Source organism: Tiliqua scincoides, chromosome 2, assembly GCF_035046505.1.
Source record: "Tiliqua scincoides isolate rTilSci1 chromosome 2, rTilSci1.hap2, whole genome shotgun sequence".
In the NCBI taxonomy this organism is placed as follows: Eukaryota; Metazoa; Chordata; class Lepidosauria; order Squamata; family Scincidae; genus Tiliqua; species Tiliqua scincoides.
Window position 1 is genome coordinate 174,069,959 of NC_089822.1, and position 24,691 is coordinate 174,094,649.

General features: G+C 43.4%; 1 protein-coding gene across 2 annotated transcripts in view; it reads left to right on the plus strand.

The window, feature by feature from the left end:
• Positions 1-1,893: 1,893 nt before the first annotated feature.
• Positions 1,894-24,691, plus strand: part of WWC1 (WW and C2 domain containing 1) — a 100,850-nt gene continuing 78,052 nt past the window's right edge. Inside the window, exon 1 of one of the 2 annotated variants that reach the window (XM_066613897.1) lies at positions 1,894-2,499. In XM_066613897.1, coding sequence (XP_066469994.1) covers positions 2,381-2,499 — 119 coding nt within the window. In that variant the 5' untranslated portion in view covers positions 1,894-2,380. The remainder of the gene's footprint in view (positions 2,500-24,691) is intronic. The other variant, XM_066613899.1, reaches the window with a different exon arrangement.

Sequence of the window (24,691 nt, forward strand, 5' to 3'; positions counted from 1 at the left end):
CCAAATTCCCCTCAGATAGGAGGAGCTTCTCATACAATGAAAGGATTGGTACACATCTCACAGCACTGACTCCTCCCCCTGCACTTTCAACATTGCTACCTCCAGCTGCAAACCAAAAGATCAGTTTATCTCTTGTGGGAGCCCTGCCTGGGTCCTCATTCCCAGGACCTGGGACTGGATTGGTGTCCGGTATCTGCTGGCTTGGACGATAATCCACAAAAGTCTATGCTACAATAAATGTGTTAATCTTTAAGGGACCAAACAAGCATTTTTGTTGTGATAACCCTAGGTGTAAGTTTTAACAATGGATGGAACTAATCAACCCTGAAGAGAAGACAAGAAGAGGAAATGACTGATAACACATACAAGGAGTATACCATAGCAACGAGATGTATTTTATTACCTCAATAAATTGTCATTTGATTTTCTGAGAATAGTTTTCAGCATAATGTATTGTGCAAAGCTTAGTATATAAATACATTGACTGTGAATATAAATGGCCATTTTCTCGCCATGGAAAGTGTTGACAGGAGTGCCCAGGAGTGGCACAGAGGCATCCTTAGGGGAGCTTTCCTTCAGTAGTTAGAGGAGATTGAGAGCCCAATTCTTTCTATGCCTAAAAAGAAGCAAGACCATTATAGCCAATGGGGTTTATCTTAGATATGTGGGGCTAGGACTGCCTGAGGATGCAGGTATATGCATGCTTTCCTGGGAATAGTAAGCCCCACGGGACATACTTCTAAGTAACCCCGGTGAACTGTTACTTTGAAGCACCATTTAGTTTCCTGTTGCCCCAGTCTATGGTGGGCAAGGTTGCAGTTCCTGTGTTTACAGGTCTCATTTCCTGCATTGATGGGATGCTGGTGCCTGACCCTGGCTGACTCCCTGCACGTCCTCAGTTGTACAACTGATCGTATGATCGTATATATGTTTGATCAACGCAAAGGATTGCGGAATGGAATGTGTTGTAAATGCAACAGTGATTTCTCTGGGTGGGTGGACGGGATCTGCCTTTGCTTCCTTGTTACTTGCCTAGGACAACACGGATGGCAGTTGCCTGCTTCTTGTGCTGTACTGCTGGAAGGCTGGGTGGCGCTCCTGGGAAGTGGGAGAGACAGCGTGTCTTCTTGGAGACCAGTTTCCTGCGAGCAAAGCACAAGCAGGGCTGCAGTGCTTTCTGACCTGTCGGGGTTCTATGGTGATAATCCTTAGCACAATTTCCTGGGAGCAAGCCACACTGAACATAATGGGACTTACTTTTGAGTAGACCTGCTTAGGACTGGGCTGCAAACGTAGTTCAAATCCTCCTGGCGAGAGTTTTGGCTGTTCGCCTAGGCTCAGGCTGCAATCCTATCCACACTACCTGGGAGTAAGCCCCCTTGGCTATACTGGGACTTACTTCTGAGTAGACAGGCAAAGGCTTGGGGTGCAGTCCTATCCACACTTTCCTGGGAGCAAGCCCCACTGACTCTAATGGGACTTACTTCTGAGTAGACAGGCATGGGTTGGGCACCAGAGTGCCATCCCAGAAACCTGTGGCAGGCTGCCTCTCTGGCTAAGGCTGCAGTTCTACCCACACTTTCCTGGGAGTAAGCTCCATTGACTCCAATGGGACTTACTTCTGAGTAGAAATGCACGATGAGACTGGTAAGCGGGGCAAGGAGGACGCTCCGGCAGCCTGCCGGCCGGCCAGGCACGCACAGCCTAAGATGTGCCCACCGCCACCCGGGGGTGGTGCATCCTCCTGCTGCTTCCACCCAACTTCTCTCGCAAGTCCTCGGGTCTTCCTCCAGCAGCGACTGGAGGGACGTCGAGAGGGGTCTTCACGCTGCCTGCCAGGTCCCCCCAGCCCGCCCCCGGCAAGGGGAGGCGCCTGTCTGCAGCGCGGCCGGCCGTGTTTGCGGGAATAGCAGGCGCCGTCAAAAGCCCAGGTGGCGGGCGGGCGGGCGAGGCTGCTCTACTACCTGCATTACAGTAGCGCCGAGGGGGGAGGGGAGGAGGCTCCGCGTCCTAAAAGTCTCCCGGGGAGCGTTCGAAGCCGGGCGCGCGCGCGCGCGCTCGCTCGCTCGCTCGTAGCCACGCAGGACTCGGCCCCCGCAGCCCGTGCTCGGGGATGTGCTGAGCCGATGGCGCGCTGAAGCTGCCACTGCCAGGCTGTGGGCGCACCTGGGGCGCCTGTGAGCCTCGCTCGCTCTGCGTGGTCTCCTGCAGCACCCGGGCGCCTCCGAGGATGTGAGTGGCCCCCGCCCCGCCGGCTGCCCCGCTCCCGCCGCGGCCCCCCGCCCCCAGTGGCTGGGCTGGGCGGGGGGCGGCTGGGCTCCTTGCATGGGGCCGCCGCGGCCGCCGGGCTCCGTCCGCCCTTCAGCAGCGGCCAGAGAAGATGCCCAGGCAGGAGCTGCCTCTGCCCGAGGGCTGGGAGGCGGCTCGCGACCACGACGGCAAAGTCTACTATATCGACCACGCCACCAAGACCACCAGCTGGGTCGACCCGCGGGACAGGTGAGGAAGGGCGGCGGGAGGCTGGCCTGGCCTGGCCTGGCGAGGGCAGCAGGTGCCTGCCTGGAGCGGGTCGAAGAAGAACTTGCCGGCTGTGTGGCTTTGTGGGGGAAGGAAGGGAAGGTCACCCTGCAGGGAGCAGGAGCTCAGCACCGGGACCCAGTTTCAGCACTTGGCAGATATGAGGTGCAATAAGGGGAAACGGGTTTCTGACCATGTGCAAAGTGTGCATACCCTTCAGCAATCATAGAACATTTGAGACTGAAGGCCAAGGGCTCCTAGGCGGGTTGGGACTTCTTCAAGGTGCTTATTGTGGCAGCTTCCCACTGCTTGTAAAGGCACACGAATCGGCCAGGTATCATGTAGCATGAGCGCACTGGTTAGCAGTGGCCCAAGCACATGCCTTCCTGGTATCCTAAAGCAAAATGCACACGGACTGTATTTCTATATCACATTGCCATACTGCTCTCCCACTAAGATGCCTGGAGTGTTGTATGTGGGTTTCTGGGGCCCACCTGATCCTTGCAACAACCCAGCAAGGTAGGCTGAGGCCGCTTAATGATTTTCCCATCAGAACAGGGAGTTGATCTAACATTCTAGCCACTACCCCTCCTCCTCCCCAGTAAATGCCTTTAAATCTGATGAGGCATGCATGGAATGCTTACTTGGGGGAGCATACCCTGAACTTGCATCAGGCCTGTTTCAGCTCTAGAGACCAAGCTGTTCATGAGGTATAATGAAGGACAGGTGAAAGGGATAATGAGTTGGAAGCAACTAATGACTTGTCACGTACTTTGTCTTTGTGCTAACAGAGCCATAACTTGATGCATGACAGTTTTGACCTGGTGTGGGATATTCAGTGCTTAAAAATAATTTTGTGTGTGTGTGTGTGAGAGAGAGAGATGTAGATGTAGAAGCAGAAGCATAAGTAAGCTTGGAAACCCTCTCCTGTAATCCTAGGTCTTTGGGAATGGTCTATGGTTACTTGGTGCAGAAGGAAATTTACTCTTATTTAATGATTGCTTTGCAAGTTCTAGAGCTGAGCCTGTGTGATGCACTGGCATTTACAGCTCCAGCCCCCACAGCAGCTTCCAGATCCTGGCTGTGTGATTCTAGTAACCTTGCTGCACTTTGTACTGGGAATCCTGACATCTGAAAGAGCTCCCAGATACTTATGTAAATTGAATGTTAATTGGAATGGTGCTAGTCAGGACTAGCTCCCTCCTCCATATTTTTTTAGACTTGTCAGAACACGGAATTGCACCTGTTCGACTAAAGGTGTGTCTCGGGAAACCGGTGGAATTAAACTGGTACATGAAACCTGTCGGACACCTCTGTTGCTACACGTTGAGACAATTTAGTTTATCTGGAAATATTTTTACCATATTTCATGTAAAAACATGTGATTTTTATTGATGAAGGGCTGGATTTAACTTTGAACTTGCTGTCTCTACTACAAGGTGCTTTTACTTTATTGGAGACAAAAGGCAATTATAATTCAGGGCAAAGAGGCTATACCTCAGTAGCAGAGCACATGTTTTGCTTGCAGCAGGTCCCAGGTTCAATCTCCAGGTAGATTGCAGCAGGTCCCAGGTTCAATCCCAGGTGACATCTCCAGGTAGGGCAGAGGAAAAATAGCTGCCAGCCTGTGTTGGCAGTACTGACCTAGATGGACCAACTCGGTATCAGGCAGCTTCCCCCCTATTTCTGTGGAAGTATCTGAACTCTGTTACTCATCAGTTTGCAGATTATGTTAGGATGTGGGAGCATTGCTGCATTTCTCCATTGCTCCCTGTTTAATATAAATAATAGAGCCAGGATGGGTGGGGACAGGTTCCTCCCTACCCTGCTTTTGAAGATACTTTCTGTTGAAAACCTATGTTAAGAATTGCTTCCCCCCTCTGCTCTCACAAGCACAACTGCTCTTTCTCTTGTAGATCCATTATCTCTGTTCAGATGGCACCAGCTTCCTTGCTGTATACTTTTTCAAAACAGTTTAAAATGCTCCAGTTAATTGTGTCTCTATGGATACAGTTTAAAGCTTGTAATACTAAGCACACTTGTAAGGAGTAATGCAATGAATAGAACATATTTCCACATTTATGGTAGGTGTCTGGCTGGAATATTGGGTTTTGCCCCAGAGCAAGGTGAGAAATGCAGGGCAAAGAACTTTGTGAAGTTCTTACTTTCCCTGTGGATAGACTGGTAAAGAGTAGTCCTGTAGCAGCTTCACATAACCATTGTTGATGTAAAAAAGCTGCCATGTGTGGTGTGTGTTTTTCCCCCCAAAGCACAGTAAAGGGGTCAAAATGATTTTGTTCCATCACTTTTTGGATTATTATTTGTCTAAGTGAGGGAAATGCTAGAATCCATGCAGTGGTTTTATGGTGACCTTTGAGTTAAAAATGATGGTGTAAAATTGTCTCTGTATGATTCTTGAATGAAAATAGCGCCTATTCTGACGTTTTTGGACAGAAGTACTGTACTTTATATGGGATATTCTATGCTGTCTTTTTTCTTTTTCCTTCTTATTAGTATGCCAGAATGACATTGAAAGAGATTAGTTGAAAACACACTGAAGAATTAATATAGCTTTTAAAAAAATCAGTCTTTACTCCACTGTGGAAACTTGCTTTCTGTAAATCACAAATTTTGCATGCTCTAACATCTCCAACCAACATTCACTGAGATGACCCCCAGTCTATTGAAGGAAGCAGAAATTATAATCATGATGTGTTTCAGTTAGTGCTGTAAGGTGACTTGGGGCCCAGTACTATCCAACTTTCTAGTGCAGATGCAATGACAAAGCAGCCCCGAAGTTCCCTTACCTTTAAGAAGCCTCTGTGACTGCCCCCTTCCCACAACAAGATGTAGTGCACACCCTGTTGGCATGGCTGCATCAGTGCTGGTAAATTGAATAGGTTTGGGACCTAATTTAATGTTGGATCTCATTTTAGAATCTTTATTTCTTGAAATGACTCATCCTCCAGAAAGATTGCACTTGAAATTAAGTTTTGCAGTATGGTATCTTCATCACGCTTGCAGCACTGTCTACCTCACTGTGTTTTCTCATCTCATTCATGGCTGACATATGTTTGTTGTCAACCTTGGCTTCTTGCTTTGGGGAGCTGTTCAGGTGCAAATAACACAAATGTATTCTTAGAAACATACTGCGGCTCTTTGCAATGCACAGGTTTGCCATGTTCAAATATCTCAGGTTGGCACTCCCAGATTATGAGATCAGAAAGTAGGTAATTTAATTGCCACATTATTTTTAGGCTACAGCATTAGACTTTGCTCTGAATGTTGAAAACTTAAATTTTGCCAGAAGCTGAGTGAGGTTCAGTTAAAAAAAAAAAATCAAGACTATTGCAAGTACTGTACAGACTTTAATAACAGTAAAATATTAAAGCTCAGAACGAAAACTCTGTGTTTTTGTGCCAGTATTTACTCCTTCAATACCAATAAAATGAATGAATCCATCTACTGCTTAAAAACTTTCCTTAAAACATGTTGTGAAGTGCCTTAAGTTCAGTCATTGCTCAGTCCGGAAGCCTGAAATCAAAGTATTTAATGCTGTTTCTGTAAGTAGCGTGTAGTGTTTTATAAGTATTGTAAATCAAACCTTCTGTTTATGGCTGTTTTTTTCTTTGCCTTGCATTTCTTACATGCATGGCTGATTAATGCGCCACTTGTAAGCCACCTTTTGTCAGTGTGTGGTTTTGGACATTTATCAGTTATTATTGCAGTGGGAAGCATAAGTATTTCCAGGTGCAGTCCCAGTTGAAGTATTTGGGAGGCATGTTTGTCTGCATTCCATCCATTTACCTTTTAAAGGTGTTGCCATCTCCCCTGAACTATTTTGCTATCTTGGACATCAACTGCGTTTTAATTCTCTGCTTGCATATTGACACTGATTCTGTTGAGGTGTGAATTATATTAAGATCTTTGCCCCTAAAGTTAAACAGGCAAACAGTGGGGCATTGGTAAGTTTATGAAAGTGACGCATTCTGGATCACCTGCAAACCTCGATTTGTCAAGATCAGTGATGGAGAACCTATGACATACACGGCACAGGTGACACACCACAACATTTTGGGTGATACACCAGTGTTCACCAGCACCCAACAACTGAGTCTGTTTTATTCATATTTCATTTTTGTAATTATTTGAACTTTCTTTATATAATACATAGTACCACACATGTTTGGACTATATTTTTTTAAATGAATGAATATGTAAATAATTGTTTTTTCTTTTGTTCGGGGGAGGTGAGTGACAAGCCAACAGAGTCAAGTTAGGCATTTTCTGAATTTTTGACATGCTGAGCCCAAAAGATTTGCCATTACTGGTCTAGGAAACACCTGGGGTGTCATTTATTTCTCAATGCATCCTTTTTATTCTGTTCTCGTCATGGTGGTACTTAGCCCATTCTTACTGAATGGAAAGCAGTAATCTCCCCCCATGTGTAGTTTGTAGTTCAAATAGCATATTTCTTTCAAATTTTTGTTGCTGCTAAGCACTCGTTTCAAAAAGTTTGAAACTTTGTTAACTTGCAGAAAAGGAGAAGTGAATATTTTAATGCAGTGGTCTCCAGAGTCGCACCCTGTCACATCACAGGTTGCCTCTGACCGACTTACTTGCCAGCCATGCATGCCTGGAAATCCGGGTGCAAAGCCTGCTGGGGTGACAGAGCCTGGAAGCAGCTGGCTGGCTTGAAGGTTGGGGGCAATCTGCGGTGCGACAGGGAGACCCCAGGTGGAACGGTAAGCTCTGTTCATCTGGGAGAAGGGTCTCACCGTGGGGCACCTGATCTGGCCCACGGGCCAGGGTTTGGTGCCCACTGTTTTAATGGATCGGTTCCAATGTTTACTCACCATCTACAAAAGGAATGCTGACTCTAACACTGCTTTGTTTTCATTAAATATCACAATCGTACATACTGTAGCCAAGAAGTTTCAGATTGTATGCCTTTTCTCTGACATGTCAAACTGATCTTGAGTTTCTATTCAAATTTGTATAGTGTAATCCTAAACCTGTTTACTTGGGAATGAGTTTCACAAATTTCATGAGAATTTGCTTCTTTGTAAGTGTGCATAGAATGGCAGCGTTCGTTTTGACAGCTTAAGCTTAATGAGCAATTTGTTTCTAAATGGTAATGAAATAACTTAAATGTGAACTTATGCAAACTTTATTTTTGTGGTGTGACTTTAGAGTTGCTGTTGCTGATATTTTGGTCCATTGTAATAAATTATGTGGAATGAGCATTCCTTTATGTTTGGGTTTTCAGGGTGTTGGTATCCTCTTATTCTTTTTAATTTAGCTTAGCTGCTAATATGATCAGCTAACTATTCATATGTTTGTAATCTCAGGGTGAATGATTTGTCCATTAGGGTTTTAAGAACTTTCTGCATTCCAAAAAGAATATATTATATGCCCTTTTTATACAAGTGAGATCCTTGCAAATGAAAAGCTATTTATTTTAAAAAGCTTACTTTTTGGTTAGATGTCTGAATCATGGTGGTTCTCTTTCCAGCTGTAGACAACAAAAGTTGACTGAAGTATGTGGTGTTCCATAATCTTGTGTGCTCCCTGGGGCATTTGGTGGGCCGCTGTGAGATACAGGAAGCTGGACTAGATGGGCCTATGGCCTGATCCAGTGGGGCTGTTCTTATGTTCTTATGTTCCTGGAAACAGATCGGCACCTGGTGTAGCCACTGGAGCAGTTGCCCGACAAAAGCAGGGATGTTGGGAGGAACAACTGAAAGTTTGAATAGGGTGGCATCCACCTAAAGATGCTAGACTTCAGTAATCTGATACCTTGTTTCACAACAGAAAACTCATATGTGAAAACTTTTGTGAGGTTCTTATGCCCTATAAAAAACAGTGTTGTCATTTGATTAATGGGCTGGTTGATTTGTTTTCTTGTCCTTGGTTAGCTGAATATTTTAATGTGTTGACAGAGTTGAAATGTGATGGATATATTTTAATATGGATGAATTATTAATAGCAATAATAAGCTGTGTCACTTGCTTCATAACTTATTATGCTCAGCACTGTACAGTAACTTCTGCTAGAGCAGAAATCGCTGCATGATGTATTGAAGGTGGGCTCAATTAAATGGCACAGAGTCTGAATTTCAATCTGAATGTATTATGGTGAAAGACTTGCTTGTTTGCTGAGATGATGGACAGTAGCCTTTGACTACACAACGAGTGGGGTAACAAATTGTTTTTCTGTCCATGCTTTAGTCCTTTATGAACATATGAGACCGTTTTCCTTTCAGCCAGATCAGTGTCTCCTTAGCTCAGGACTCTAATGTGAAGTTGCCTTAAGATCGTCACTGAATAGTTTGCCCCTGGAGGCATAGTGAGTGATGCAGCCTGTGGATATATGACTTTCCAAAGGAGGTCTTCTTCACTCTGCCTTACATGGTCTTTGGACATGCAGTGGAGATTGTAGTCATGTCAGCAGAATCTTGGTGCTTCTTATTGATGTTGTTTTTCCCCTGCATTGCTTCTGTTGTACTGTATAAGTAACGTGTTCATTTTGTATGTATTTTATGTCCACATTGTTCTTACTACCTTTTGGTAGGAGAGTGGCAAAATATTGAGAAATAATGAAATGCTGTCTGCTTTAACTGTGGTGCTCTGAGTTTGAGAGACTGAACCTGGGACCCTTTTGAAGGATGTACCTTCACCTGAGTCCAGGCAGAGAAACAGAAGTGTTTATTTTTTCTTTTGAGCAATTTAATACATAATAGCAGTATATACGATCTTGCAAGCTGTACATCACTTTTCATAAGACATATGTTACATAGAAGACAAAGATTGTTACAACTGAAAGCATTTGCATTTGTTTCAAGTATTGGCTTGATATAAATATTCTTATACAGGCAAGCTAGGTGACGCACTGTGAAGTACTGTGGAACATAATGGCTTTTTAAATTTGCTGTACGCAGATTCTGAAACATTTCATTGTTCATGTGTTCTGGATTAAGGAAATGTAAATGTTGACAGCAATTCATTATTGTGGGTACCGCAAATGTGTTCATACTTGGTATGCCCCTAAATTTAACTTGCTAGAAGCTAGCAGAAAATATTTGAATAGTTTATGTTCAAGTGTCAGAACTGTCCACTCTCTGAAGCAGGCTATATGTGTAGGCAGGGCTTTTTTTCTAATGCAACGCGGGGGGACGGAGTTTCTGCACCTTTTTGCAGGGGCCCCTCCCCTTCGGAGGCATTCCAGGAGGGGGGGGAGCAAAACAGAGGCATTCCCTGGGTGGGTGCTGGGGGGTACAGGGTGGGTGGGCGCCTGGCCCCTGCCTGACCGCACAACGACCCCCTCCTGCCCCCATCTCCAAGCTCTTGCATGAGCCCAGCCCGCCTCCCCTTCCCCCATGCTCTGCTTCCCCGCACAGCTTCCAAGCCAGTGGAGGGCGCGGGGGACACGCGCCAATGCCAAGGAGGACGGACAGCCAGCCAGCCCGGGAGATGGGCTGCGGCACCCACGGAATGCCCAGGTACTGGCTTGGCGGAGGAGGAGGGGAAGGAAGCTGGCTGGTGCAGCCCCCGTGCCAATCTGCAGCACGAGCCTAGGCTTGTCTACTCAGAAGTAAGTCTCATTGTGCTCAATGGGGCTTGCTCCTGGGAAAGGGTGCATAGCCTTGCAGCCTGAAAGCCCAAGCCTATGCATGTCTACTCAGAAGTAAGTTCCATTGTGTTCAATGGGGCTTACTCCTGGGAAAGTGTCATAGCCTTGCAGCCTGAGGAGACAGGCACAGGAGGGGCTCTGAGGATGCAGTCCTGTCCACACTTTCCTGGGAGGAAGCCCCACTGCCTCTAATGGGACTGACTTCTGAGTAGACAGGCATAGGATTGGGCCCTGAGGCTGCCATCTTATCCACAGTAAGCCGCATTCACTAAAGTGGACTTCTGAGTAGACATGCATAGGATTGGGCTCTTAGGCTGCAATCCTAGGCACTTTCCTGGGAGTAAGCTCCATTGACTAGAACGAGACTTACTTCAGAGTAGACATACCTAGGATTGGGCTCTTAATCCTGGCAGAGATATATATCTGCACCCGTTTTCACCTGCTAAGGGCAGATGAAAAGGGATTTTATGTGTGTACAACATGCTGTCCAGCCTTGCCAGAGATCCTCCTCATCCTTCCCCCATAAGCATGCCCTCCACCAGCCAGCGTTTGCAGCTCCTCTCCAGCAATGCACAGCAGCTGCTCAGGGCAGCAGAGAACATACAATTGCATGCCAAGCGCCTTCCCAAAGACACAGAGTATTCTGATACCTGAATTAAACCCTGTTTAATCGCTTGTTTGCAAACATAGCTGTTTCTATGTGCACCTAAGGACCCCTCTCGTGTAAGAATTCCTTTTTTGTTCTTACTCCCACAGTTGCTTAGAGTAATTTTACTACATGGAACTCATGCAAGCCATTTTTTGGAATCCATTCACTGCTTCCTCTCCTCGAAGTAGTGCCATACTACACGCTACAAGTGCACCTGTACAGTATTTTTTCCCCATGTGTAGCCCAATCCTATGCATGTCTACTCAGAAGTAAGTTCATCTTTAGGGGGGAAGCACATAAAAATATTTTATTTCTCCAATAAAAAAGGTTTATAAATAAATAAATAAAAGATTAACAAGTTGTGAGTTCCTGCACCTTTTTTTTTTACACACAAAAAAGCACTGTGTGTAGGTAATACTGCTCTTAACAATAACCTTGACTCCTCTGAACCTAGTTCATGGAATGAGTCCATGTTGTCTCCATACATCAACATCTACAAAATTAATGTTCTCAGACGATTCTTTTGTCGCTTAAACTGCATTGATTTCCCAACTGCATTGTTTAATATATTCATCTGCATTTTATCTGATCTTGCAAGATTGCTCAATTTATATGGTAATTCTTCTAGGTCTTTTTCTGACCTTACCATCAATGCAGCATCTGTGGCAGAGATTTCAATTAACCATTCGTAATGAAAGTAAGCTTTCATTTAAGCCAGGGGTGCTCACACTTTTTTGGCTCGAGAGCTACTTTGAAACCCAGCAAGGCCCAGAGATCTACCAGAGTTTTTTTTACAATGTTTGCGCCATCGTAACATATAACATTTATGTGTACAATGTATGTTGGTGCACCTTGAGCCCCACTGAGTATAACAGGACTTACTCCTGAGTAGACATGCCTAGGATTAGGCTGTGAGGCTGCAATCCTAGCCACACTTACCTGGGAGTAAGCCCCATTGAGTACAATGGGCCTTACTCCCGGCGTTTCCTCCCAGAGGCACCTGAAGGGGGGGGTTGGCACTCCGCAATCTACTCATTTTGCCTCGCGATCTACCGGTAGATTGCGATCCACCTATTGAGCACCCCTCATTTAAGCCTTCCAGGTCTAGCCAGCTAGTGAATGTGCAGTTCTTATATGGCCAAAGTACCTGTATTGTTCCAAAAAAAGCATGCTACATCTTACTCCCATTTCTGACGCTCATCCATGCACTCACTTTTTCTCACTCTCATAGTCATGGAGTCATGTGTATTGTGGGAACTCTTAAGGATCTGACCTATCACAAATATAGTCCTAGTACCAGAGTATCAGTTTAGCTGATTATCTTAGTCAAATGGCGTGGCTAATCACTGGAATATAGTAAATATGCAACAAACATTGTCCATATTTGTGATCTGGAGAGTGCCATTAAGAGAGGGTGTTTTCCATGTCAGCCCTGTGCAACTGAATAATGGAATTGAAGGAAAACTAGAGTTAGAATTAGAGCTGGATTTTTTTTTCCTAACTTATTTCTATTTTTACAAGTTTCCTTTATTTAGTTAACAGTCCATTTGGGCAACTGCACATGAAAGGAAAGGGCATAGACAAGAAGACATCTACTTTTGCATGTTTCCTAGGGTCTCTTAAAATTTCCCCTCCATGACTACAGAGTGAAATCTAAATATGCAAAGGCAAATGTTTCTGATTCTATTTCTAAATGACAAGCAAGATTCCCACTGTGGTTAATATCAGTTTTGGTAACCTAGAATGAAATCTGAAGCTGTTGAGTGTTTGAAACCTGTTAACAATGGCATTCAGAAGGACCTGTTAATTCTAGTTAGCTCTCTGATTAAGATAACCAAGAATACAGTATACTGCTGAGATAATGTAGGCCTCCTCTGTGTGTGTGTGTGTGTGTGTGTGTGTGTGTGTGTGTGTCAAAATTGTATTTTGTTCCTTCTTGTAAAACCTCATGCCTTTTTAAAATATAAAGTTACTTATTTGAAATCCATCAGATTGGTCTGAAGGTGTACTTGTTTGCTTTGGAAACAGATTTTCTAATACTTTAAAAATCTCAGAGGTGCCTATATGAGTTTGAGGCAATCACTTTTTCTGCCTTCAAGCACAGTGTTCCTGTTCTTCTTGAAAAGTTAAAATACACACCTCTCTTCAAGGCGTTCTGTAGTTCTTTCTTCTTCCATCAAAGGCTTTCCTAGTTAAACCAGGGTGAAGGATTGATTTCAATAGTGTTCCATCCAGGCTCCTTTCATTGGATGATTTGAATGGTGACTGCTGGTACTTGGCAATAAACTTAATCCATCCTCCAGTGAAGACAGTTTAAGTAGCCATCTTTGGTGAGTGTCTGTCTGTCTGAGGAAGAAAAAGATTCACAGGAGTGCAGTGGGGTGTGTTTGCTTCGCTACCAGTGAAGAAAGGGCAACAGCAGGCATTGGATTGGGAAAGTCTGCAGCTGCATAAGCTGCAGTTCTGCCAGAAAGAATAATGAGACCAGTCAAGAAAAGGAACAAAAGCAGGGGAGAGATGCCCCACATCTCTGGGATTTTTTTCTTTACACTCGGGGTTTTCATTTGCAAATCAGCACTGTGCTAGTTGTTGTTTGTGCTTCTTGATGCACTTTTTTTTTTTGCTCAAGCTCTCTCTTTAGGAACTTGTTTTATTTAACTAAATTTAATTGCATTCCACTGAAGCATAGTTAATTACCAATTGCAGTGTTTGGTCAAAGTGAATGACTGAGCTATATTTATAACTGGAGTTTTGCATCTTTAAAAAAAATTGTTTACCTGTGCAACTGCAGGCAAAATCCATTTGACAATGAGGATGTATGCCTGTGGGAAGGATCTTCTTTCTTAACAAATACAGCACCTATCTGTTTTTAAGCAATTAATTGCATGATAGCAGTCTATATGAAGATATTTGAAATGGGTTTCTACATATGCAGCATGTTTGTTTGTTGTCATGATTATCTTTAGTACAAAATACACTTTTTGGGGAGGGGTGAACAGAATAGAAAACTTGTTTGCATGATACTTCTACTCATTAGCAGTAGGACTAACAAGGCCATCATTTATGCCAGGTAAAAACATGTCTTGGAAAAATATACTCTTTCTGCAAGTAATGAAATATGTGGGACTGCTGATTATTCAGCATTCTGTGCATCTCTTCTTGCTTCCTTTTCCATGGCCATACAGGGTCTCTTTTTTAAAAATGGCTTCATTAGGTGTAAGGTGAATTGGAGTGAGGGAGGAGGTGGCCTCCTGGCCAAAAAAGTCCCAGGCCGCCTGGGCACCTGTTAGTTTGCAGGTCTGGACCTGCACCGACAAGACAGTGCAGTTTAAGATAAAAGAAGCTGTGAGGCCAGAAGCACTGGCCTGCTGGGATCCCTTTAACACTAGCTTCTGGTTCAGGAGAAAATAGTGTCAGGAAGGCCAATTGCAGAGGAGCCTAAAGGGCAGGTGGTAGATGGCAGGACTGCCCTTAATTAGCTGCAAGTGCTTACACTTATAAGCACAACACAGGCAGTCATGTGATTGTGTTTTACCTTCTTAAGGTTACTCATATAATAGTTTGAATTTACAAATTCTAGTTTATATCCTGTATTTATACAAACTACTGGTATATTATATTGTTTATGCCAGTATTTCTCAAGCTTTTAGCACCGGGACCCACTTTTTAGAATGAGAATATGTCAGAATATGTCAGGACCCACCAGAAGTGATTTCATGACTGGGAGTGACATCATTAAGCAGGAAAATTTTTTAACAATCCTACCCACACTTACCCAGGAGTAAGTTCACATAAATTCACACAGGAGTAAGCCACATTGACTATCATAATTAGAAGGATATATATAGTAGCCTGTTCAAAGTAGAGATCTGTAACATTTCCCCAAATGCAGGCACATAGCATGGTAGCATCAAGTCTAATATATTAAAAATAAAATATTGAAATGAATGGGGACTTACTTGAAAGTGGCTTGCAACCCACTTAGTGGGTCCAGACCCACAGTTTGAGAAACACTGGTTTATGGAGTAACTGAAGAATGTTTTATCTTGTGAGGACATGAACATTAGAATACTTATGCTGTTGTAGCATGTTGCTTTTCTTTCATTTGGGATAGGTCTTGAGCTTCCTGACAATCTTCTGTGCCAGGATAATAAACATGAGGCCCAAGAGGATGGTTGGATCCTTTGTGGTCTTAGTGCGACTGGTGGCACTTGTGCCACATTCCACACAAATTACTGAGTCATCTTCCAGGATAAGTAGCACATGCCCTTAATAGAGCGAATAGCCTGATGTATCAGTTGTTTACTGCTTCATGCCGAAGCACCAGCCTGCCCTACCATTCCTTCTAAATGAGGAACATCAGTGTTGCGGAGGAGGAGGAGTAACTTTATTGTCATTGTGCTACAGCACAATGAAATTTATGCACCTTTGAGATATAAGCATAAATATATGCTACAATTCCAACAATCACAACTCTACACATTCACCCGCACATTCTATACAACATGCATCATAATATAAAACAGTATAACAGACCATAGTGCCCAGGAGCATGGTAACAACTATATCGCCTTATTCAACGTAATTACGGCTGTGGGATAAAAACTGTTCAGGAATCGTGTGGTCCGTGCTCTAATAGCTCTGTATCGTCTACCCGAAGGCAACAGTTCAAAGAACTTATGAGCCGGTTGGAAGGGGTCTCTCAGAATACTATGTGACTTCTGCAGACAGCGAGATGTGTAGATGTATGAAGAATATATGAGAGCGAAGGGCAGTGCATTGGAGTTGAGCACTGACTGAAACATTCTTGAGAAACCGAATTTAGAGTACTGCATTCCAAAATTGTATAATCGGTATTAGCAGTGTGCATATTTCTTTTCTGCCCAACCCTAACCACGTTTACTAGAAAGATGTGTGGTGTATGTGGTGGTGGTTTAGTCTTAATATTTATCCTTTAAAAGAGGCAGTAGGTTCTTGAAATGGTACTGAGCTTGGGATAATGATCAAGTCATACAAGAAAAGCATATTTGGGAGGTGGTGTGTTTGGATGTTCAGATGGCAGGATGGTTATGAAATTTCCTATTCTACATCTACTATTACTAACTCTTATTTGTGAAATGCTTTTCTATTAAATACGCAAAGAATTATATTTTGAAATCGAACAAAAATAGTACAAAAGTAAAAGCAGTTATCCAAAAGAATTGCGTTATAGCCCAGCAGCAACAGTAATATGAAAGTGGAACCAGCTAGATGACCCCATTGAGGCGAAACAGGCCATTTTTTTAATTAATCAATGGAAAAAAAGTATCAGGGTATTGCATGGCAGGTTTTCCTGGGCAGAGTGTTCCAAAGATTTGATACAACTATGGTTCTACTCTGAGCACTGTCGATTTACTTTGAGAAAGGAGGAACTCAGAGCAGCAGTCCCTCCATTCCCTTTGAAAGATGGGGAGGAATATCTTGAAAAAGGTGCCTCTTCAAGCACCAGGGCAAGGTAACAACCAACTCTTTAAAGTGGGGTTGGAAGAGTTATAATGGAACTGACCACTATGCATCTTGCGCTGATGCTTGATCTAGGACCACACCGAATTTGCAAACCTGATCTTCAAGAAAACATGATCTTATATAGAAGTCAACTGGCTGCCCGCATGTCGCATGAACCTCTGCTGGCTGATTTGACCAACCGAGATGGGAGAGGGCCATGATGTGGAACAAAAGCTTGCAGGAAGCTTATTTGTCCCCACAGGAAAAACTAATTGACACTTTTCCAATCTAATTAGACAAGCGCAACTTTAACTGTCAACAGCTTCCAAATAAGTGGTGTCAAAGGGCTATTGCATATGAATACACACATTCCCCTGTATCTCTCTCCAAGATGCAGTACATTCCTTGGTTCCCCCACAGATACTGAGACAACAGATAAAAGGGGACCTATACTTGTGGCACCAAGTACTTGAGGTGCCAAACACTTGTGTCTTTGTGCTTCCTGTTAGTATTCTCTTGGTCTCCCTGCTCTAGCACTCCTGCTGACGGCTTCTCATGTTCCTTGTCTAGCATTCTGTAACCAGCTGCTAAGGAAGAGACACTAGTGTTTAGCACCACAGTAAAGGAAAATTGATAAGTAATTGATGTGAGGGGAGAATCTTGTATATGTGAATCTGTGGATATGGGGGGACGCCTGTATATGCAGTTTTCTACCACTAATGTTCTAGCCATCTTGTAAGATGGCTGTGTTAACCTCTTTACTCTGAGTTGAGGTGCTGGGCTCTTTAGGCATAGTTAGAGACTTGAGAACATATGCAAGGCCCAATTGTTTAAATGTTTATAAAGATGGACTCCTAAGTTGCATTCTGAACTGGGTTTGTGTCCCAGACAGAATTCATATGCAGGAGCCGAACATTTAGAACACTTGTTTTATGAGAGAGCCTGACCACTAAGTCACCTGTTGCCAGTGGCATCACTAGGATTTGTGTCACCCGGTGTGGGAGGCCTGTGTGTCACCCCATGTAGTGGGCGGGGCAACACCCCAGGTGGGTGTGGTGATATACCATCGCCCTGCCCTCACCGGTTTTTTAGCTGTACCTTTTGTTATAACACAGATATTTCAATGTGGTTTGTTTCATTGCATTCTGCATGAAAGTGTGCATTTTGTTATATAACATGATGGTCTTATTCCTCCAAATTCTGATTTTAGTGATTTTGAAAACTTGTAGAGCCCCCCCCAACACACACACCTCTTAAGTGTCAACTTACTGACACCTTATTGCAGCAGTTCTCAAACTTAGCACTGGGACCCACTTTTTAGAATGACAATCTGTTCAGGACCCATTGGAAGTGATGTCATGGCCAGAAGTGACATCAAGCAATTAAAATAAATAATTATAAATAATTAAATTAAAATAAAATAATTAAATAAGGGAGAGCGAGTCCTGTTCCACCAACTGAATCTATTCTGAAGTAAGCCCTATTGTGGTCAATGGGGCTTACTCTCAGGAAAGTGTGGGTAGGATTGCAGCCTGTGAGCCCAAGTCTATGCATGTCTACTCTGAAGCAAGTCCCATAGTGGTCAATGGGGCTTACTCACAGGAAAATGTGGGTAGGATTGCAACCGGTGAGCCCAATCCTATTGGGTGTTTTTTGGGGGCTGCATTTATTGGATTGGGACCATTCTGGTGTTGTTGGATTCCTCACAGCCTGCCCTTTCCAAAGGACTATGGCAAGTACGCCTACTCACTAGTAAACGCGCGGTAAGGCTCACTTTCCATAGGGCTCCATACATTTTTTCCTTCTGGTTTTTTTGGCAATAACTTTTGATCAAAAGGAGCTATTTCAATTCTGTTTGTTGCACTGCACTATGCTGGCCATTCCGCATCCAATGGTGTATGGCATGACATGGTAGCTCCTAACCCCACGTTGTTAGCGTGTTCTCCCTCAGCGCATGTCACCCTCCCAGTGCGTCACCTGGTGTGGCCCACACCCCCGTAGCGACAACAGTGCCTGTTGCAGCTTGCCTTTGTGGCAGATGGCGATGGGAATGAGGGGGTGGAGAGAATGACAATCTGCTGCTTCCTCCCTCCAGTCTGCCATGGATATAGGCTGCTTTGAACTCTTCCTGTTCATTCAAGTGAGATCCTATCATCCACCTCTTCTGTGCTCCTCAAGCATTTTTTTCTCAAACCCAAAATGTGGAATGTCTGGTTTTATTAACAATGAGTTTGCAAATGGAGTGCCTTCATTTTCATGGTCCCTTTAAATAAAAACTGGTCTAAGTACAGATGTGAACACTTGTTGCCATCCGGAGGATTCTTTGATTCTATAACAAACTACAAAATGGGCATATGCAGCTAAAATCCAATTGTGATGGCCAGCTACTATCAAAACTCCACACTTCTGGGTGTGAGAGGTCTTCACAAGGAGCACATTAAGGGGCTTCAGAGTACCATGGCAGTGGGCAGTGTCTCAGATTATTAACTAACCCTGGAGGTGAGGTTATTCAAATAATATTGGTTCTTAGAATAACACTAGAAGACATATAAGGAACACTTTCATATGCATACAAAGTGATCTGATAACAATGGGTGAAATGGAGTTTTGTACTAGGACCAGATTGTGAAAGACTAGCAGAGAATACTACCATGCTTGAATGACCCTGGACTCTGCTTAAAAGAATAGATGAAGCCATTGGGCATGAGGTCAAAGTGACATTCTACGTGGTTAAATATTAGTTATTTATGACTACTAGTAAATGTAAAGAATGCAAAAAATTTTTGTACTGCTGTTTGGCAACAGGTATGCTATTGTTCTTTGACCCTTAAGCATTGGAGAGGCTGCCTTGTGTTCCATGTGGATGAGCTTATGGCCTTTGGTGTGTGTGTGTGTGTGTGTGTGTGTGTGTGTGTGTGTTTCAGACTGGTAGTTAGGACTTCTGAATATCTGCAGGTGGCATTTTGGGAGGAGGATGCTAGCCTGAGTGAGTGTGGTGTAAAATTAAGTCAGAATATTTTGATAAACCTTTCACTGCAGTAAACCGTAAAGTTTTTGAAATGTGTCATACGTTTAAGGAGACTTCAGGCTTTTATTTCTCCAAGGAGCAGGACCAACCTCTTGGCTGTATGGCTTGCTGTTTTTATAAAGTCCACTGTTTCAAAGCAGTTTGTGATATAGCATGAATGTCAGTAGTTCATAGCCAAAGACATCCTCGGTATTCACTGGCCAGCTCAAACTAAGTCCAGACAGTGCTACAAACCTCGGGACATAAATATTAACTGCTTTTCTAAAAACTAAGGCATCTAAAAATATAGCAGTATCAAAAATGCAAGCTAATGAGAACAATAAACAGTACATTTTAATTTGCTTCCCCTCCCCTAATCCATACCTAAACGTTAGTGTTGCTGACAAATCTGAGCTGAACTGATCCTGTGAGCTGTGTATCCATAATGTTTACAACTTTGTACTTATATAAATACAGGCATCCCCACGTATCTGCGGGGGTTCCATTCCAGACACCCCCATGGATGCTGCAAATCCACAACTACTAGCAGACGTCTTTGAAAACACGTAGAAAGTTTTTAAAAGCCAAAAATAACTTTCCCTACTGTTGTGCAGCGAAACCGCTGTGTTTTGAGGGCTCCAGGCAGTCTTCAGAGCTCCCTGCATCCTCTTCTGAGTTGTGCAGAAGCCCCTCTCTTCACCCAGTTTCATCCCAGAATGCATCATGATAGAAGTCTGGGCAAAGAGAAGGGCCTCCGCACAATCCAGAAGATACTGCAGGCTGCTCTGAGGTCTGCCTGGAGCCCTCAAAACACAGTGGTAATGATGGCCATTTTTGGCTTTTACAAACATTTTAAAAATGTTTTTAAAGCCTCCCCTCCCATATCTGCAGGAACTACTGATTACTGAAACCGCGGATATGGGGAGGATGCCTGTAGAAACATGTCTTAAGGTGCTGTGGGACTCTTATTTACTGAAAGACTCATGCCATCTGGAGGGTCAATGCAATGTTGCAGCTTTGTGGGCACTTGCTTTTGGAATAAAGGGGGGGGAGTGTCTGTCTGCTATAGAAATAGTAGAATTCCTGCTTGACATGCCAGAGGTCCTGCATGCAGTCCTTGACTTCTCCAGGTAGAACTAAACATGACCCTGGAGATCCACTGCCAGTCAGGCAATTCTGAGGCTATAGCAACTTTCTTTAGTGGTTTACAAGGTTCCATACCAGGAGTGGAGAGGGACCATTTTGAAGACGTTGGGGTATTATACCATATGCTTTTTCTGAGCATTTAGTTTGACTCATAGATGCATTTTTCTAAGCGCTTTTCCCCTCAATTTTTTCCCTTTTAAAAATACGCATCACAGCTTTTATACAAGGTATAACTTAAAATCCGATGGAAGTTAAGCTCCTTAAAGATGACATCTCTTAATCTACTTGTGTTCAAGCAGCACCAAAGGCTTAGAAATCAATTACTGTATAAGTGTTTTTCTGGCTGATAGTGTCCTAATTCAGAGAACAGACACAATCCTGCTGGGTTTATTTCATGGATCACAAGGATCACAACCTTGTATAAAGCCACTTACTATGTCAGGAAAAGCAATTCCTGTTTGTGGTGCCTGCAGGTAAGTATACTGCTGTTGTAAATAAAATGTTGTATACTTTGCATTGGAATAAGTAAAGTCTTTATTCTGTTCATAGATGGAAAGCTTTTAATAAATCCTATTTGGCTTTGTGCACAAAATTTCAATAGCCTGATAGTCCTTTAGGACGAACATCTTGCCTTTGAGGTTGCAAGGAAAGTATTCTAAAACAGCTGCCTAATGATGTGGATCTTCAGTCAACCAGTATGTTGATCAAGCAAATAAGATGCTTTAGATCTTTCAAAGTACATTTTAACAACAAATGTCTAAAACTGTTTAGAAATACACTGTGGATGATGGGGAAGAAAACAGTTTAAAAGCACTGTTTAGAATAAAATTTTTCCCTAGAGATTTTTTTAAAGCACTATTTGTATTTTTGCTGTGTTGAAAGCAGGGATTGCAGCTCAATTTGAGAACATAAAGTTAGGTGCAGATGGGCTGGGTTGTATTTCTGCAGTCCCCAGCCTCTGTGATTCCTTTGGCATTTGAATGATAAGTGGGAGGATATGTTAGAATAGCACCCAACACATTGTTCAGCTCCAAAGGACACTAGCGACAGAGTCTAGCACAGCACATCAACCTCATTATGCTGAAAAACAATGACCTGACTTAACAAAGGCCTCCACTGCACTCCTGTTGCCCTTCAAGGGTGCAGGACTGGGAATCTAAAACGAGAACAAATAAAGTATGGAGCCAGAGGGAGTGGGGGTGGAGAATCCAAAACAAAACAGTGTTTCTGAAGGCTGACACAGTAGATGGTCTGACAAATATGTGAGTGAATGCCAGATGGGGATGCTCTTCTTAGCTGCCTGGTCGCTGCTGCTGCTGCTGCCATAGTGACAAGAGGCTTCCCTCTGTGCTAGAGCAGAATCTCCAGGGACTTTAGATTGGATTATGTGTCTCCTGATTAATTGCCTGAATGGGAGCAAGACTGGATGGCGTCCCTGTTGCTGTAATCTTGAGCTCATTCAAGATAGTCGCAACTTAGTCTGGGATCCAGAAGCAACTATGCAATTGATGGCAGATCATGTGTGTGTGTGTGATTTGTTTTATCCTAAGTTATTTATTGTGTGTTTGCATGTGCATGCACTTGCATTTCGAGCTGTGCCGCTGCTATTGCCATTACAATTGTAGTTGGTCATTAGGAAATACCCTTTGGTTTAAATGGTTTCTTTCTGCTTATGTAAGGCCATTGTGTTTGCAGTGTCTTCCCCCGCCACTCACCAACTAAAACACATGACATTGCTTCATGTGTTTGTGAGAGGGCTCATATTAATCTCATTTTCTGTATACTCAGATTTTTTTTTAAAGAGAGAACAGCATATTGTGGACCCATTCTGCAACATGCAGTATGAAATGGTACACTCCAACATTGGAGGCATTAGATGAGCAACCATAGTATACACTGATCTTTTGTTTTACTGGTTACCTAGTCTTAGCAGCCCTGTGTTTGGCATTCATTCAGCTGTGAGGTGTGAAAAAGCAACAGTAACACAAAGGGTCCGGTTTGGACAATATAATATCCACTAGCTGCTTTTTGTGCATTTGCATGGTGAGCATGCTGTGAGTATGCACACTTCAGCCTCTTCTTGGAACTTTGGGGTTAAATAACTAATTGCATGGTGGGGGGGGGGTTGTCCATACTGCTGCTGTACATGTATGGCTAATGCTATATGAGGGAGAGGTTCGTCCAAACCACCCCTCTACATGCACTGTTAATGCTGCTTTAAATAGTAGTAGTAGTAGTGTGGGGGTGGTTTAGGTACACCCCCCATGATTAAGGTAAAACTCCGCAGCTTGCTGGGAAGGAAACATACACACTCACTGAGTTGTGGTTCTAGGGAAGAAAATATCTGAACTGGCCCTGGGCGGCTCTGCTCTTGGGGCTCTGCTCTTGGGGTGGCTCCCCCCCAAAGCTAACTCTTTGGGGGGGGGAGTTAGCTAGTACCCCCCCCAAATATATATGCAAACTGCCTATGACACATTAATTTGTGCACCAAAAATAGCCAAGTCTTGTAGCATCTAATTGCTTTATTGGGCATAGGCTTTCATGGACTAAAACCCACTTTGTCAGAGGTCTAGTCCACAAAGCTTGTGGCGTGATAACTATGGTTGTACGTGCCCACAGACACACAATAATTGAGTCGTGCTATGCACCAGAAGGACTCTTGGTTTATGTAGTATTGGCTCGGTGGAATGTGACAGGCTGATCCGGTATCCAGGATACACGGAGGGTGGGAATGTAAACAAGAGCCCATGGCTACATTCTTGGGATTTCACTTTAGCTGAGAGAAGAAAGAGTGAAATGAATATGACCTCCAAGTACTTGAGTGCTGATCAAGATAAAAGGTGTTAATGCTGAGCACATTTCTTTATTTGAAGAAAATACACTGGAAATAGAGCACAAACTAGGTATCTCGTCCGTCACACTGCCATATTACACTGGGACCATGTATGAATGGTTATTGCAAAAGGTGTTCTATTGCCACGGGAGAAATAGTTATTTTTGTTGGCTAGGTAAAGAAACAGTTAATTAAATGTGACTCTCTCTTTAAAGCCACAATCTTCTTGATAGTGACACTTAAGTAGGTAACTCAGATAAGAACTTGCTGCTGCTGTGAAATGTCCTTTTTGCAAAGGAGATTTTTTTAGAGGAAGTGATTTTATTAAGTGTCTCTCCAGTTGAAGTATGGTAATCTGATAACATGGTAAAATATGGAAGAGTATGGTATCGAGGAAAGATCAGAATGCTAGAAAAGCAGGTATCTCCACTTGTGCAAGAGTCAAACAATTAGTATATTATTGCACAATGAGCTCAGACAACTCTGAACGCACTCTGCTGATTCCAATATGTAGCTAGTGTTAGCCTAGCTTCAAATTTCGTTTGAGCCAAGTGGTCCAGCAGGTTGGCTTTAGGCAGGTTGGTGTCTTTTCACTGCCTACAGTGCAGGAATAATGGGGACTTCACTTGTGAAATAATGTTATTGGGCCTAAGCCTACTTATAACCTTGTCACTTATCAGTAGTGTGAAGTGGCACCTGTTGGTTGGGGTGGCAGTAGTAGTGCTGGTGCCAGGTTGCAGGTGGCCTTGGAGCAGAGCCTTGAACAGCCCCCTCTTATGGTGGGCAGCCTGCCCCGATTGGACATTGGATCCAGCACTGACACTGAGAGCTCAGGGTTCAGAGTAGCCGGTTGGGGAGTTGAAATGACCTGTGCCTTACCTGACTGAGCCCCAATACTACCCCAGGTGATGGAACAACAAAGTCCTTTGCATGTGCTCTTTTCAGTGCTAAGATAGCAAAGTTAAACAGTTTTCAGGGATAAATCCTAAATCAAATTACCTTCTTCTACCATAGAAGACTTAAAAAAGGCATACATTAAACATGATGTAGAAATTGATAGTATATCAGATGTAGGGTAAATAGAGTCTGTGCCAAGGGAAACCTAGTTTTGACTTGCAAGTGTGTGCATGCAATGTGCTTTTCTAATCAATAAAAATATTTGGGTCAACAATCCTAATACAGTATAATTAGGGATTGTAATTGTTAATGCAGTGTGTTTTTATAACTTCTACTATATAAAATATCCAAACATAATTGAACCAAACTTCATAACTGTCAACATTTTCCTACCATTTTGAAATACTGTACAGAAAAATGCCTTGCTGGTATTTATGTCTTCTGAAGCTCCCCTCCTTGGGTCTGTTTTATGTAGGGTGTGAACATATTAAAACGTGTTCCTAGCACAATGGTAATAATAAGAAAT